The following is a 15889-nucleotide window of genomic DNA, read 5'->3' on the forward strand; positions in this document are numbered from 1 at the left end:
CACTCACCTCGGCCTCCCAAAGTGTGGGATTACAGGCTGAGCCACCGAGCCCGGCTTATTCTGTCTTTTAAATTATGGAATTATAAATGGGTTATTTCTTCCATTGTCTTCTTTGTTGTTATTTACTTGCTTAAAGGCAGTTGATTTTTTTTTTTTTCCTGAGTCTCACTCTGTCACCCAGGCTGGAGTGCACTGGCACGATTGTGGCTTACTGCAGCCTCAAACTCCTGGACTCAAGCAATCCTCCCACCTCAGCCTCTCTAGTAGGTGAGACTGCAGGTATATGCTACCATGCCTGGCTAATTTTTTATTTTTTTGTAGAGATGAGGTCTCGCCATGTTTCCCAGACTGATCTCAAACTCCTGGGCTTAAGCAGTTTCCCACCTTGACCTCCCAAAGTGCTGGGATTATAGATACTAGCCACCAATCCCGGCTGGCAGTTGATATTATACATTGTGGTAAAATACACATAACATAGAATTTACCATTTTAACTATTTAAAAAATATGCAGTTGAGTGGCATTCAATGCATCCGCAATGTTGCGCAACCATCACCACTATTTAGCTCCAGAAGTTTTTCTTTACCCCAAGCAGAAACTCTGTACCCGTTAAGCAAGTTACTCCTTATTTCATCTTCCCCCCAGCCCTTGGCATCCACACATGTATTTTGTCTCTATAAAATTTCATATTCTGTACATGTAATATAAATGAAATATTACATATGTGGCCTTTTGTGTCTGGTTCTTTAACTTAGCATAATGTTTTTAACATTCACTTATGTTGTATCATGTGTTGGTACTTTACCTTTTATGGTTGATTAATGCAGTCATCACCTGTTAGGCACTGGTGTCTTATTCTATCTTTTGGTCATTGTGAATAAGGCTGCCCTGAACAAAAAGGCTATTGATTTTTTTGTATATTAATTTTATTTGTTTTCACACTTGCTGACTTTTTTACTGCTTCAGTTAACTATATCATCGGATATTTTGGTATATCTAGATTTACTGTCAATTTTTCTGCAAATAGAGATAGCTTTACTTCTTATTGCCAATTTTTAAAAACATTTATTTATTTATTTTTGAGTCGCAGTCTCACTCTGTCGCCCAGGCTGGTGTGCAGTGGCATGCTCTCAGCCACTGTAACCTCAACCTGCTGGACTCCAGTGAGCCTTCCAGCCCAGTCTTCCATGTAGCTGGAACTATAGGCATGTGCCACCACGTCCAGCTAATTTTTTGATTTATTGTAGAGATGAGGTCTCACCAAGTTACCCAGGCTGGTTTTGGACCCGTGAGCTCAGGTAGTCCTCTCACCTTGGCCTCCCAAAGTGCTGGAATTATGGGCATGAGCCACCGTGTCCAGCCTATTGCCAATTTTTATATCTCTGATGACTTTTCGTTACTTGATTTCACTGGGCACCCGTTCCTTGCTCCTGAACATGGTAAGAATGCCTTGGGTATTTCTCCATTATTAAGATCTCCATTTCTATGTCTGCCTATATCCACATAGCCAATTTTGGTTGTAATTTTGTGTATAATTTTTGTTGAAAGCACACTTCTGCCTGAGACATCGAGCTTCACCTTTATTCTCACTTACCTAGCTATTGCTAGCTTGCTTCTTTTATTTCCTCAGGTTTTCTATAATTTTCCTTTTTTCCTCTAGATGTTCAGGTGGAATTGATTTTGGTGAGAATATGGAATTGCCCTTCGTGGTTTCCATCGACTCTCCTTTCACTCCTCCCACCAACACCCCCACTCCCCAACTCTACTGCTGTGCCCGGCAGTCTTCATTACGTTTCCGATTCTCTTACCCATGTACTGAGTATAGCGACTGTTCCAGGATTTTACTGGATCGTTTTCCAGATAAAGTTGAAGTTCCTTCCTTATAACATAGCACATACGCCCTCAGTCATCTATCTGCTTCTCAAATTTCCATCAGTCCTCTCAATTCTTCAGGGATTCTGAGTTATTTGCATTCCTTAGAGCATATTATCCTGTGTTCTGGCTCTTACTTTTTCACGTGCGAGTCTTCCTGCTTTTTCCAGCTACCACCGAAGTGTCAGTTTTCCTCGTTTGCCTGCCTTAACAAGGTCATTTCACATCCGCTTCCAAGCAGTCCACCTAGGTATGACTGGGTCAGACTTAGAGAAAGTGTTGGAGTAAACAGAGGATTAAAGTGTGTTGTAGAAACGGTTAAAACCTTTGTCTAAAGTACAGTTTTTCCCCTGCCCAAAGGAAAGCATCCAGGAAGTCGAGTCCTTCTGAGAGCAGCCTTCTTGTATGTGTGCCTTACTCTTGTCTCCTCAGGTCTGTGCCTGAGGATCCCATCTACCAGCCACCTACCTTTGGGAAGCCTCAGGCTTGGTTTTGGCTCAAGATTGATTTTCCTCAGCTGTACGTTTGTACAAGTTTGAAGTCTTTTGGCTGCTGCCTATCAGCACTGCCCGTGTTAGCCTTTGATATCTAAGTCTTGAGTTTGTACAATTTGCTCCAAGTTAATCTCTTTTGAGGCCTTCCTGGCAGTGTAAATTTTAGAAGCGCCTTTTGAATTTTCTAGTTGTTCGGTGGGCAACTCTTGACTGAGACACACACTCACCACAAACTTCTCCCAAAGATCAACATTACGTTTTACACATAGTACAGTCTAAACCAATGATGTGAAGATAAATATTTTTCTTCCCGTCCCCAAAAGAGTTTTCTCATGAAGAAGACAGTACTTCACTTTAGTACACAGATACAGAGTGTAATATTTCTCTGTCTCTGAATGACTCTCCTAATAAAATTGAACTCATCCGGCCTACTTTTAAAAAGAAAGGGGCCTGTGGTCAGGGCATGGCAACTCACCTGGTTAAGGAAAGTCCAACTGAAGCTGTTAAGTCACCATTGTTTTTAGGGGTTAGATTAAATTATTATAGGGTAGCTTGTCTAGCCTCCTTGCTGGCGGAATAGGTTTTTTGAGAGTTATTTTTTATTGTTCTTCATTGTGTACTTCACTCCCACTTGTCCTTTTTTTTTTTTTTTTTTTGAGTTGGAGTCTCACTCTGTCGCCCAGACTGGAGTGCAGTGGCCGCTCCCGGCCACCGCAGCCTCGACCTGCTGGGCTCCGGCGATCCTTCCGCCTCAGCCTTCCGAGTAGCCGGAATTGCAGGCGCACGCTACCACGCCCAGCTCATTTTTTGATTTTACTGTAGAGATGAGGTCTCGCCTGCCCAGGCGGGTCACAAACCGGCGGGCTCAGGCAATTCACTCACCTTAGCCCCCAAAGGCGCGGGATTATAGGCTGAGCCACCGAGCCCGGCCCCACTTGTCCTTTAATTGTCCTGTTGCTCCAAAAGCCGGTCAACTCTTCTTGTTTAAGCGCCCTTTTGTGCTCTAGCATAGTATCACACCACACTCATTGACTTGTCTGTTTTCCCAGCACATGGAATTTAGTGAGTAATCACTACATGTTTATCGAGTGACAAGTGAATAGTAAAGGAAATTGGGATCATGTATCTTCTACATTTTGTTCTTTATCTCAGCAGGTTTTTGTTTTGTTTTGTTTTTTTCTGTTTCCTCTTTTTATTTCCTAGACATTCTGTTCTTACATTAACAGCTGCTGGGATCTTGGTGGTGACAGCCCTCACTGTGACTGTCTTTTGAGATGCTCTGTTCTAGTCCAGATTGGTTGCCCTCTGATGCAAGGAGTTCTCCCGAGGTCTCCTTTTGCTTCCCTCATGTGCTGCATCTCCAGTTTTCTGTATAATGTGTCTTCATTTTTCTTGGTTTACTCTGGCCTTTGGTAGAACATATCCTTCAGCACCTTCTTGAGAAAGTGGGCAAGAGAGATAAGTTTTTTGAGATAGTGTATTTCTGAAGAAGACATTATCTTGTACTCATACTTGGATGTAGAAGCGAAAGTTGAAGACTTTTGTCATTTAGATATGGAGTCAGTGCTACATTGTTTTCTTGTTTCCTGCGTAGCTGTTGAGAATCCAAAGCCACCCTACTTCTTGATTCTTTGTATCTGATCTAGTTGTTAGTTTTTTCATTTTAGAAGTATAATGACTCTCCGTCTCGGCAGTTTCTTAATGATTGGTTGTAAGATTTCACAGCAAGCCAGTTTATTTTCTAGTGATTAAAATGTGGTTCCTACAGTTAAAATTTCTTTTTATTTCAAGTTAAGTTTTGGATTGTAAGCACCTTGACTAGGCAAAAAGGATCAGAGAGCTGCTTGAGACCCAGCTCACAATTCGTATTTCCTCCCGCTACTGAAACTGCGCTGTGTGTGCTTTCTGTCTTAGGGAGATAAGAAGGAAGCTGAAATAAGGGAGTGCTCTGAGAGACAGTCCTTTCCCGTGCAATACATACCTAATGGCCAGTGCTGTTTATTGTATCCTTGATTTAACCCTTTGCTTATTTTGGCAAAAAGTAAAGTCTTTTTTACATATAGGAAAGTCTTTAATGGTAGTGTAATTTCTGTTTAAATGGAGGAGAGAAAAGTTAGTGAGGAATGGAAGAAAAGAAATTATACAGAGAAGGCATATTTTTCTTTTCTGAATTTGTGTATTTCTGTATGTGTATAGGAAGTTCATGAAATACTCTTAAATATATGAGTTCTACTGTATGTAAAGCTTTAGTGTGCATATTCAGGTTTAAGCTGTTTGGCTCACTGTTGCCCTATCTGTCTTATGTACGTTTTGGAGATGTTAGAACATGTATCTTTTGAATAAGAAGAAGTAGTTGTCAGCAAAAGCTTATTTTCTTTGTATAAAGGGATATTACTTGATACCTGTTTATTTCATGATCAGATTTATTTGACTTCTCTTACAGAAATTTCAAGAAATTGCTGAAAAAAATATGGAAAAATTGAACCGTATTGAGAAGTCACACGAACAGTTGCTTCTTGAGAATTCACAATTCAAAAATATGTCATCCCAGACTCAAAGGGAGCAGACATCATTGCTGGCTGCCTGTGCATTGATGGCTGGTGCCTTATATCCTCTCTATAGCCGATCATGTGCCTTATCTACACAGAGAGATTTTCTCCAGGAGCAAGTGAGCACCTTTGAGTTGTTCAAATTGGAAATTAGAACTCTAGCCCAGGCTTTGTCCACTGTAGAGGAAAAGAAGCAAGAGGAAGCCAAAATAAAGAGAAAACCATTCAAAGGACTGATACGTATATTCCGGAAAGGTGCTATTGCAATTTTGGCAGCAAACAGACTCAAAATTTTGGGTCAATCATGTGCCTCTCTTTTTACTTGGATGGAAAGTTTCAAAGAAGGCATAGGCATGCTGGTGTGTACAGGAGAGCCCAAAAACAAGCATAAAAATCCAAGTAAGATAATTTGTGCTTTTAAAAATCTAAGTTGCATATTCATGAAATACAGTATGGATATGCTTGGCTATTAGGCAAAAACTTTAAAAAATCATGTAATATGTCAAATAATATAACATTGTTCCATACGTTTGTAGATAGATGTGTGTATATGGATAAGTGTGTATTTTTATATAAAGTAGGCCTTGATTTTTTTGTTTTAAACAGATTAAAATATAAAGTATTGCGCTCTCTCTCTCTCTCTCTCTCTCTCTCTCTCTCTATATATATATATATATATACATACATACATATAATCAACATTGTCCAGCTTTAGGATATTTGAATCCTCTTTTTGCAGTAAAAAAATTTTTTTCTTTTTTTTTTTTGAGTTGGAGTCTCACTCTGTCGCCCAGAGTGGAGTGCAGTGGCCGCTCCTGGCCACTGCAACCTCGACCCACTGGGCTCCGGCGATTCTTCCGCCTCAGCCTTCCGAGTAGCCGGAATTACAGGCACGTGCTACCATGCCCGGCTGTTTTTTTGATTTATTGTAGAGATGAGGGCTCGCCAAGTTGCCCCAGCGGGTCTCGAACCCGCGGGCTCAGGCAGTCCACTCACCTCAGCCTCCCAAAGCGCGGGATTACAGGCTGAGCCACCGAGTCCTACTTTGCAGTAAAAAATTTATACAGTGATCTTTCAGTTATGTCAGTCCCAAGCCTGGCCCTATTTAAAAGTATCTGTATAATTTTTTTTGCTTTCTATGGATCAATATAAAATGATGAAAGTTAAAAATCTTTTGAAGAAAGAAAAAATGTGAAGTTTCCAGCTGACTAAAAATGCTTGACTATTCTGAAGAAACAATGGATTAAATTTTTAACTTAAAGCAGACTATTAATAATTTAAGTAAGACTAAAGAAAATTTCTTTTTCTCTCTCTTTTAAGTATCAGTTAATGGTTACTCATAAATTAGGTCGATCAAATCTAACATTTCTGATAGATTTTTCTGCACGAGGCAAGGTTCTGCATAGAGTGTTTGATCTGTTTCCTAAATAGCTGAATGCTGCTACAAATGTTAAATATAGACTTTAATAAATTTTTGTAGAATTTTATCGTGGACTTTTTTCTCTTTTCGCAGAACATCAGAAGGAGCAGTTACGTTGTTTACAAGCACTGGGTTGGCTCACCAGTTCTGACCTTCTTGCAGCGATCGTCAGTTCTATGACGGAATTGCAAGAAGTCATTAGTAAGACAGGTATGAGTTCCTCTTTTGTGTCCTTACAAAATACATTTCAAAGCAAATGTCCGGAAATTCTTTATGGTGCAAATTCTAATAAACCATCTTGGAAGAACGTGTATTTATTCTTATCTTTATTTTATTGAGTCACAGAGAGATTGTTAAATCTATATTTAATGATGTAGTACATTAATGTAAATTTTGATGGCTAATTTTGTCTTTACTTATGGGGAAATTAGTGATATTTCTTGGTGAATGTATCCATCATGTATATATTTTTTTTCCTTTGTGATCTGTTTTTCCTATGGAAACCTCATCATTAGCTTTTTATTGAGTAATCCTGGCAGTGTTCTTTCATATGTTTTGGCCTTGCTTCATTTCTATTTCTGGCTGCAAATTTCATAAGCTTGAGTCATAACTGAGCTAGTAGAAAATTTTTCTCTCTCATTTGGTGATAGGTTTTTATTTTTTCTAATTTATTTTGGATAGAATTGATTTGAATAGTCTGTTCCTTTCTTTCAAGTGTGGAACCACCTATAATTAGTGATTAACAAAGATTTAAAATTCAAGTTTATTTTTTAATGATTTAGAGTGCTTGCTATGTTTGTGTGACAGGTTCAATGGAAACTAGCTGGACTAATTATAGGTCATTTCAGACGCGTTGATAGTTAAAATAGTGGAATGGACTTGTTAAGACTTGCCTGTTTAATGAAAAGTTGTAAGCATAAATGAAATGATAATTTAGGAATCAACTTAATTTTTTAGAGAGTTCACCTATGTAAATACAGATTGTTCATTGTGATTTTAAATATCTGAGCCTAGACACTTGCAGTGGGAAACTTATGACTTAAAGATTACCTTCAGATTGTGGCCATTGATGTGGTAAGCAAAGCAATATGCATATTTAAGGTATTGGTAAAACCCCAATCTACTGGGTTTGGAGTCTGAAATAAAAGTCTAAATTAATTTTAAGAATTTTGATATTATTACTTTAAAGCAAAACTAACATTCTTGAAAGAGGGTGATAATAGTTTTTGGATTTAGTTTAATAAACAGATGGCTTGTATTAGCGAGATTCTTTGTAGGTATGAGGATACTTAAAAGTAGATTTTTAAAAGCTATAGTCTTGTTTATATTGTTTATTTAAAAAAAAATCACTGTGCTATATAAATATTCTAGGAGAGAAACGAAAAATATGTGAATAGGTCTGACCCTCTAAAAAACATGCCCAGTGGTTGCAGAACAAGAATGACCACTCAAGAGCAACTTTAGGCAGAATGTAATCAAGAATGGGATGAGGAAGTGTAGGCTTTCAGTGTTACAAGAATCCATAGACGGTGCAGCTCAGTATGAGCTTATGAGTATAGGGAGGGCTGCATTGACAGTAAGAGTGGAGAGATGACATTTCGATGTTGAGCATGGGTTAAGAAGAGTTATAGAGGTGGAACTAAGCCTAGAATGGGAACAGTGGACATTAAAGAGATGAGAATTAAACTCCATGCCTAACAGGCCTGGCTTATGGAGGGTAATTAATAGCAGGTATATTGTATTTTATTAATATTGGAAGAACGGTATATAATTGGCATGGGGTCATATTATAGAGGTTCTATAAAATAGTAATCCCCCATGAGCACATTACAAAATTGTCCCCTTGCAACATTTTTAAGGTGAAAATATTGACACAACGATTAAGACCCTGATGATAATATGTATAGATAAGACTTACAGCTGGGTGTGGTGGCTCATGCCTATAATCCCAGCACTTTGGGAGGCTGAGGTGAGAGGATTGCCTGAGCCCACAGGTTCGAGATCAGCCTGGGCAACTTGGCAAGACCTCATCTCTACAAGAAAAAAAAAAGACTTCTCAAGAGTAGACCAAGAGTGGTGTCTAAGTGCTTGCCTATATCTAAGAACAGAACTTTCTTTTATGTTAGACCTGGCTGTGCCTTTAATAACTTGAGGTAATAGCAAGTTCAGGATATCTTATTTTTAGGGAAGTGTTTAAATGTTGACTAAGAACACTTCTTAGGGGAGAGTACATGATTGTTACTGAGAGGGAGAGAACAATTGCTGTATCAGCGTCATGAGGGGTATTGGAAAGGGTATGGTCCCAACAGATAGGTAATTGAATATCATTGTTCTAATAAAAAATGGTTAATGTGGATCTTCTGTGAAGATAACTTGACCATCTGAACTTTTAGAGTAATTTCTTCAAACGTGATGAGGGATTCACTTAATGTCTTTTCCAGGTCATGTGTTTTTATTTTTGAGTATATTTTAGTAGTAGAAATTTCAGGTATTTTAGCAGAAAAGATAGGCACATATTTCAGACAGTTAAAGCAGATGACAGATTATCAACAGAAAAGGCTGAGACTAACAAATATAAAGCTGTAAGAGCTTATATGGTCATGTAGAGTTTACAATTTAAGTCTATGGATAACCTAAATGGGTAAACATTTTTGTCGAGTAGAGAGAGGATTAGGCTTGAACAAAGAAGATTTGATTTTTGTACCCAAATATGCTAGTTATCAATTGTGCAGAATTGGGTAAGTTATTTAACTTTATTGGGTCTCAGATTCTTTACCTATAAATGAGGACAGTGTCTTCTTCCTGGCTGTTATGGGGATTTAAAGAGACAATACTTGTTGAACACTGTGTATATTGCCTGGCATGTAGAGGGTGCTAAAAAAATAGTTGTTCCCTGACCACTCAGCTCACTGTGAAAGTAGTGTGTAACATTAGAAGACACACACACACTCACTTACACCTATATAACTTTATATGTTTTCAAGCTATTAATTATTAATTTTCTATCTTAAAATTGCCAAGGTACTGTATAAGAGGAGGGGTACCGACACCTTACAGTTAGGCAGGAATTCTACCTGACTTTACTAGTTCAGACTCTAGCTGTGTGACCTTGGGCAAGTTACTTAAATTCTCTGTGCCTCAGTTTCTTTTTCTATAAAATGGGAATAGTAGCATTACCTATCTCAGAGAATAATTTAAAGCCTAAGTGAATTTATTTGAAAAGCTAGTAGGAGAATCTTTGTTGACTAGTTTGCTTATTTTGCTTAGTTCAGATATTGGTCATTGTTAATATCTATTGCATTAATTGAATAATAATGAATAATTTAAAAAATTGAGAATAGATAAAATGAAAACATTGGTTTATCTTAAAATTTCAAAATAATTTGCATATCATATACAACCGTAACTTTTAAAAAGATGGTATATATAGTATCTATGTACCATATTAGTATATAAAGATCAAGAAGAAATTTCTTCCTCTGGATAGAATGACATTGCATGTTTAGGAGGTCAGAGATTCGCCTTTTTTATAACTGTTAGAAGACCTTGCTTATAAGAGCTTAATCAAATAGGGATTTTTCCTCCCCAATAACAGGAAGTCTAGAGGTAAGTAGAAACCCAGACTATTTTTCTTTCTGTCATCCTTAGCACCTTCATGTTTGTGCCTCCTAGTTTTAAGCTGGCTACTCTACTTTCTGGCATCAGGACTGTTTTTCCAGGAAGGAAAAGGGAAGGGCAAAATGTGAAGGCATTCATACTTTGTTGGTGGGAATGAAAATGATACATCTGCTTTGGAAAAGTGTCTGACAGTTCCTTAAAATGTTAAACAGAGTTATCATATGAGCCAGCAACTTCACTTCTAGGAAAATGTCCAAGAGAAATGAAAACATAGTTTCATACAAAAACTTGATCGCAAATGTTCATAGCAGCATTATGTATAACAGTCAAAAAAAACCCAAATGTCTATCAACTGACCAATGGATAGATATCCAAATGATGAGATATTATTAGTTCCTAAAAAGAAAGAAAGTACTTCTGTGTGCTACAACATGGATGATCCCTGAGAACATTACCCAAGTAAAAGAAGCCAGTCACAAAAGCCCACGTTTCATAAGATTCCATTTATTTGAGATGTCCAGAGCAGGCAAATCTAGAGACAGAAAGTAGATCATTGGTTGCCTAGGGAAGGGGTTAAGGAGTATAGGAAGTGATTGCTAATGGATATGGACTTTCTTTTGGGGTGATAAAAATGTTATACAATTGATTGTGGTGATGGTTGCACAAGTTTGTGAATATACTAACACCATTGATTTGTGTACTTTTAAATGGGTGAATTGTATGGTGTTAATTATATCTCAAGAAAGTTGTTGAAAATGTGAAGACTTGTGACTGCTGAATATATCCCTTTATATTAGGAAGGTAAAAAGCGTTCCTCAAAGCCCACCCAGCAGCCTTCTGTTCTTGTTTAATTGATCTGAACTGGATCATGTGGTTATCCCTAGCTGGTTATTACTGACATAGTTTGTTACTTTTGGTGGGTAAGTGAGTGGAAGGGTGGATGGATAGGTGGAAAAAATACGCTGGCAGGACACATAAGAGCATATACGAATGTTAACAGTAACTATTCCTGAATGACCTCAGTGACAGGAAAATATTTTTTGTTTTTTGCTATCATTGTTCTTCCATGAATTTTTTTTTTCAACTTTTCTGCATTGACCAGTTTTCTTTTTATAATGGAGGGACATAGAGGTGGATGTAATAAGTGATATTTGCTTTAAAAAAAGGGTGGGGAGAAATCCTGGTTAGCTAGAAGTTGGCAAAAGAGAAGGGAAGGTTTGTAGATGGATTGGATCAACTAATCAATGTAGTCAATAGAATCCCCCCTTTTTTGCATCTGGTATTATCTTTGTTCTAAGGTAAAAAAATTCAGTAAGTAATGTTTAAAAAAAGAATTACTTTCATCTTTTAGACTAAGTTCTGAATTATATGCATCCTGTTAACTAATCTAGGAGAGACCATTTATTCTTAAACAGGTTGAATATGTGGAAAAGTATCGATTAAGAACTTGGATGCTAGATTTGAATCTGAGCTCCATTGCTTACTTCCTGTGTGAAATTGAGCAAGTTACTTAATCCTCTTTCACTATCAATATCCTCATTTATGAAATTTGACTAATGAAAGTTCCTGGGTTGTGGAGTTATTAGGAATAAATGTAACTTGCTTAGCCAAGCCCTTTGCATTTGTAAATGTCCTATAAATGTTTGTTGTTTTGTCTCTTTCTGGCGCACTGATGTCTCAGTGGCACTAGGACGTTACTTTTTTCCTTTTCATGAAACTGGATGTTCAGTAATGGTAGCTTAAATTCATTGCTCAGAAAGTGTTAAAGGTGGTTGACCCTGCTATCTTCTTAAACTTTGGTGATGGACTTATAGGCAGTGGGCAGAGAACCCAGTTTCCATGTTGCCTCTGTAAATACTGGACAGGTGGCAACCTTCTTGCTTTCATTGTAGTGTTCGCCCACTTGAGATAAATTACCTCTTCTTGATATCCAAATGGTGTGCCTGCAAGAGATCATTTACCTCAAACAGGGGAGAATGTTACTTCCACTGGAGGGTTGGGATATCAATCATTATGCAAATGGACTAAAGAATTCTTTAGATAGTTGAACTTTTTGATATGACTTGTTCAGACTAAAATTTCCAAGACAGAAACAGATGTGCTGATTTGCTTTGAAATATTCCTGAACAAACTTACAGGAGTAGGTGGACATAAGTAGAATGTTAATGCATTTTGTTACCTATTTTCTCTATAATTGTGTCTTAATTATCTAGAAGACAGATGACTCAAATATGCCCCTGCTAGTACTACTCAGAACTTTTTAAATTGCATACTTTGAATTAACTTTCTAGAGGTCATAGCAGCTCTTTTAGGCAAAACTTAGAAGCCTAGGTTGTGTTCAGCTTAACCCTGTGTTGTCATACTTAGGAAGTTCAAAGCAGTTAGAAAGTATATTTATATTAATAAGTAGTAATTAGTATATATTAAGGCTTTACTGAATCTAAAAATAATAAAAAGAGTCTTGCTATTTCAAGTGTGGTCTATGAACTGTGTGTTACAAATGCATAATCTCAGACCCCACAGCAGCCTTACTCAGTCAGAATCTGCATTTTGACAAGATCTTTAAGTGATGCATATGCTCAGTAAAGTTAGAGAAGAGATGACTTAGAAGATTTTGTTGTTTATGTAACTTCACTCATATCTGGAATTGAAACAATCACAATCTGACCATGTGTCCTTTCTGGTGCTTCAACTAGTAGTGTCTATTTTGGGGAGACTCATTTAATTTATAGAATTTAAAAAAAAATTTGTGATCTCTTCTTGTTATTACTTTCACATTTCCCCATTTTTTTTCAAACACTTTATAGTAAAAAATTTCAAACATATAGAAAAGTTGAAAATTTTATAGTGAAAAGATATTTTGTTTTTAAATTAGATTTTTTTGCCTATCATAATTTTTAAGGACAATTTCCAATTGAATAATTTTTCCCTGGAAGTGTTCATGACTGTGTAAAATTTTTCTGTCGCAACTTTTTTTTTTTTTTTTTTGAGTTGGAGTCTCACTCTGTCCCCCAGACTGGAGTGCAGTGGCTGCTCCCAGCCACCGCAGCTTCGACCTACTGGGCTCCGGCAATCCTTCTGCCTCAGCCTTCCAAGGAGCCGGAACTACAGGCATGTGCCACCACACCCGGCTTATTTTTTTATTTATTGTAGAGATGAGGCCTTGCCAAGTTGCCCAGGCGGGTCGCAAACCCAGGGACTCAGGCAGTCCTCTCACCTCGGCCTCCCAAAGTGCTGGGATTGCAGGCTGAGCCACCGAGTCCGGCTGTCACAACTTTTATGGAATGTATTTTTAAATGCATGTCTAAAATAAAGTACAAAGTCAAAATAATTTTGGGAACCATAGATGAGGCTTGAACACATTTTGCACTTTATGGGTAGCTTCTGGGTAACTTCTAAGAACCTGAACTCTTTTTTTAGATGGATGAGTTGTCTGTTCAGATGCTGTCTAACAAAGCAACAGAGTTATTGTCTTCTCAAGTTTTTGTAAAAAAAAATTTTTTTTCCTTCGAATCTATACTAAAACATAACATATATTTGTAGAATTTTTTAACCTCATCTTTTTCTAGAAAAAAATTATGGTAACTTACAGCTAATTCTAAAATGTTCAATAAAACTTAAGCAAATGAAGTTAGAAGCAAATTCAAGCCAGGAATCACATTAAACAAGCCAACTATGATGACCTACAAACATAGTCGAATTTGGGTCTGAGGATTCAGTTGCCAATGATGTCATGAAAGAAAAAACAAAACTTAGGAAAAATACAAATGTTCCTGTGCTAAGATTAGACAGGAAACTGTTTTCCAGCTCTTAATAAAAAGGGATATAGTGTGTCCAATGAACAACATTCTCAGTAATATTAGACATCGGACTCTGTGTCTTTTCCTTTTAAGTCACATGTTTTGGGATGTAATTTACATGTAATACAGTGTACTCATTTCACTGTAAAATTTGATGAGTTTAATGAAATATATACATTAAAATGCATATGAGAAAGCATATACCTGTTTTACAGTCACTCACTCCCACCTCTACCTAGCCTAAGACAACCACTGATCTCTTTTCTGTCACGTTAGCTCTTTCTGTTTGAGAATATCATAAAAATGGAGTCACATAACACAAAGGAATTTAGCTGAACCTCGCAGGAACAGAGAACAGCCCCCACAAAGCTGCCCTAACTTCAGACACTGTAGGTTCATGGGTCCCCAGGGCACCTTAACTTCAGACTAGCTGACTATAAATTGGGGTCCCCATGGACTCCTTCACATTAGATAATTTTCTGGAACAAGTCAAAGAACCCAGGAGAGTGCCATATTTAGTTCATGGTAAAAGACGGAAACAAATTAGAACCAACCAAAGGAAGTGACGCATAGGACGGTCTTGGGAAGATCCAAATGTGAAGCTCCTTTTGTCCTCTGCAAGTTACTCTCCCAGCACTGATGTGTGGTGCTGTGCATGGAGTCTTACCAACCCAGGAAGTTTACTGGAGCTTCGATGTCCAGGATTTTTAGTTGAAGTTTCATTATCTAGGCATGTGAATGGATGGTGGGCCACATTGTTGAACTCAATCGATAGCTCCCTTCCTCTCCCTGAAGTCTGGACTGATAGATGGCTCAGAGTCCCAACCTTCTAATCACATGATTGGTCTTTCAGGCATGGCCAGCCCCTAACCAGACTCACCTCGCTAGCATAAACTATTGGATGCTCAACAGGGATGATCTCATTAGTGTTAATTATCAGGTGTGGCCCTAGGGAGCCCACCATGAATATAAAAAACACCCCAGTCATACCGGAAATTCCAAGGTTTTAGAGCTTATTATCTGTCAGGAACTGGGGAAAAAACCCAAATTCTCTTTCGGTGAGGCCCGATTCCTTACTACACTTGCAGTATGTATTTTTAAAAAAATGTCTGGATTCTTCTACTTAGCACAATATTTTCTTTTCTTCTCTCAGGTTTTAAAAGAATTATTTTTTAAAATTTAGATTTGGAGAGCACATGGGTAGGTTTGTTACGTCGATATCTTGTGTAATACTTTGAGAGTGAGCAAAGTACCCAGTAGGTAGTTTTCAACCCTTGCTCTCCTCTCCCCACTTGGAGTCCTCAGTGTCTGTTGTTTCCATCTTTATGTCCGTGTGTACCCAATGTTTAGTACCCACTTATAAGTGAGAACAATATGAATTGTACCCCACATCTTTAAAATACACAATTTATAAGTTAAAAAAAAGTGAGAACAATAACCTAATGCTTTTGAGATTCATCTGTGTTGCCTGTGACTGTAATTGTTTCCTTTTTGTTGCTGAGTAATATTTCATTCTATGGTTTTAAAGTTTGTTATTTATTGATGGGCATTAGGATTGTTTCTACTTCTGACTGTTGTGACAAAGCTGATGGGAACATTCATGTGCATATCTTTTTGCCGGATATATTGTTTTTATTTCTCTTGAGCAAGTAACTAGGCTTGGAATTGCAGGGTTGTAAGCCTATGTTTTGCTTGAGGAAGTGAGCCGTTCGAGTATCTGAGGAGTGGTACCTGGGGAAGGGGCATTCTAAGCAGAGAAAGATGAAGTACAAAAACATTGACAAAGGAGAGTGCTTGATGTTCTCAATGGCAAGGAGGCCTAAGTGCTGATTCAGAGTTGATAGAGGGAGAAAGATGGAGAAAGTGATGTCAGAGAGATAGCAAGGGTAGCATCCTTTTACACCATGATGAGAACTTTAGAATTTATTCTGGATGCCGGGCTCAGTGGCTCAGCCTGTAATCCCAGCGCTTTGGGAGGCTGAGGTGAGTGAATTGCCTGAACCCACGGGTTCGAGACCCGCCTGGGCAACTTGGCGAGACCTCATCTCTACAATAAATCAAAAACTAGCTGGGCATGGTAGTGCGCGCCTGCAGTTCCAGCTACTTGGAAGGCTGAGGCGGAAGGATCGCCGGAGCG

The 15889-nt window shown here is 38.0% G+C and overlaps 1 protein-coding gene across 1 annotated transcript in view; it reads left to right on the forward strand.

Moving 5' to 3' along the window:
• CCDC171 (coiled-coil domain containing 171) overlaps positions 1–15889 on the forward strand; it is a 281370-nt gene that overhangs the window by 126243 nt on the left and 139238 nt on the right. Inside the window, exons 15-16 of the mRNA XM_021715020.1 lie at positions 4809–5313; positions 6428–6544. Coding sequence (XP_021570695.1) covers positions 4809–5313; positions 6428–6544 — 622 coding nt within the window. The remainder of the gene's footprint in view (positions 1–4808; positions 5314–6427; positions 6545–15889) is intronic.

Source organism: Carlito syrichta, unplaced genomic scaffold, assembly GCF_000164805.1.
Source record: "Carlito syrichta isolate Samal-C Ts95f unplaced genomic scaffold, Tarsius_syrichta-2.0.1 Scaffold306565, whole genome shotgun sequence".
NCBI lineage: Eukaryota > Metazoa > Chordata > Mammalia > Primates > Tarsiidae > Carlito > Carlito syrichta.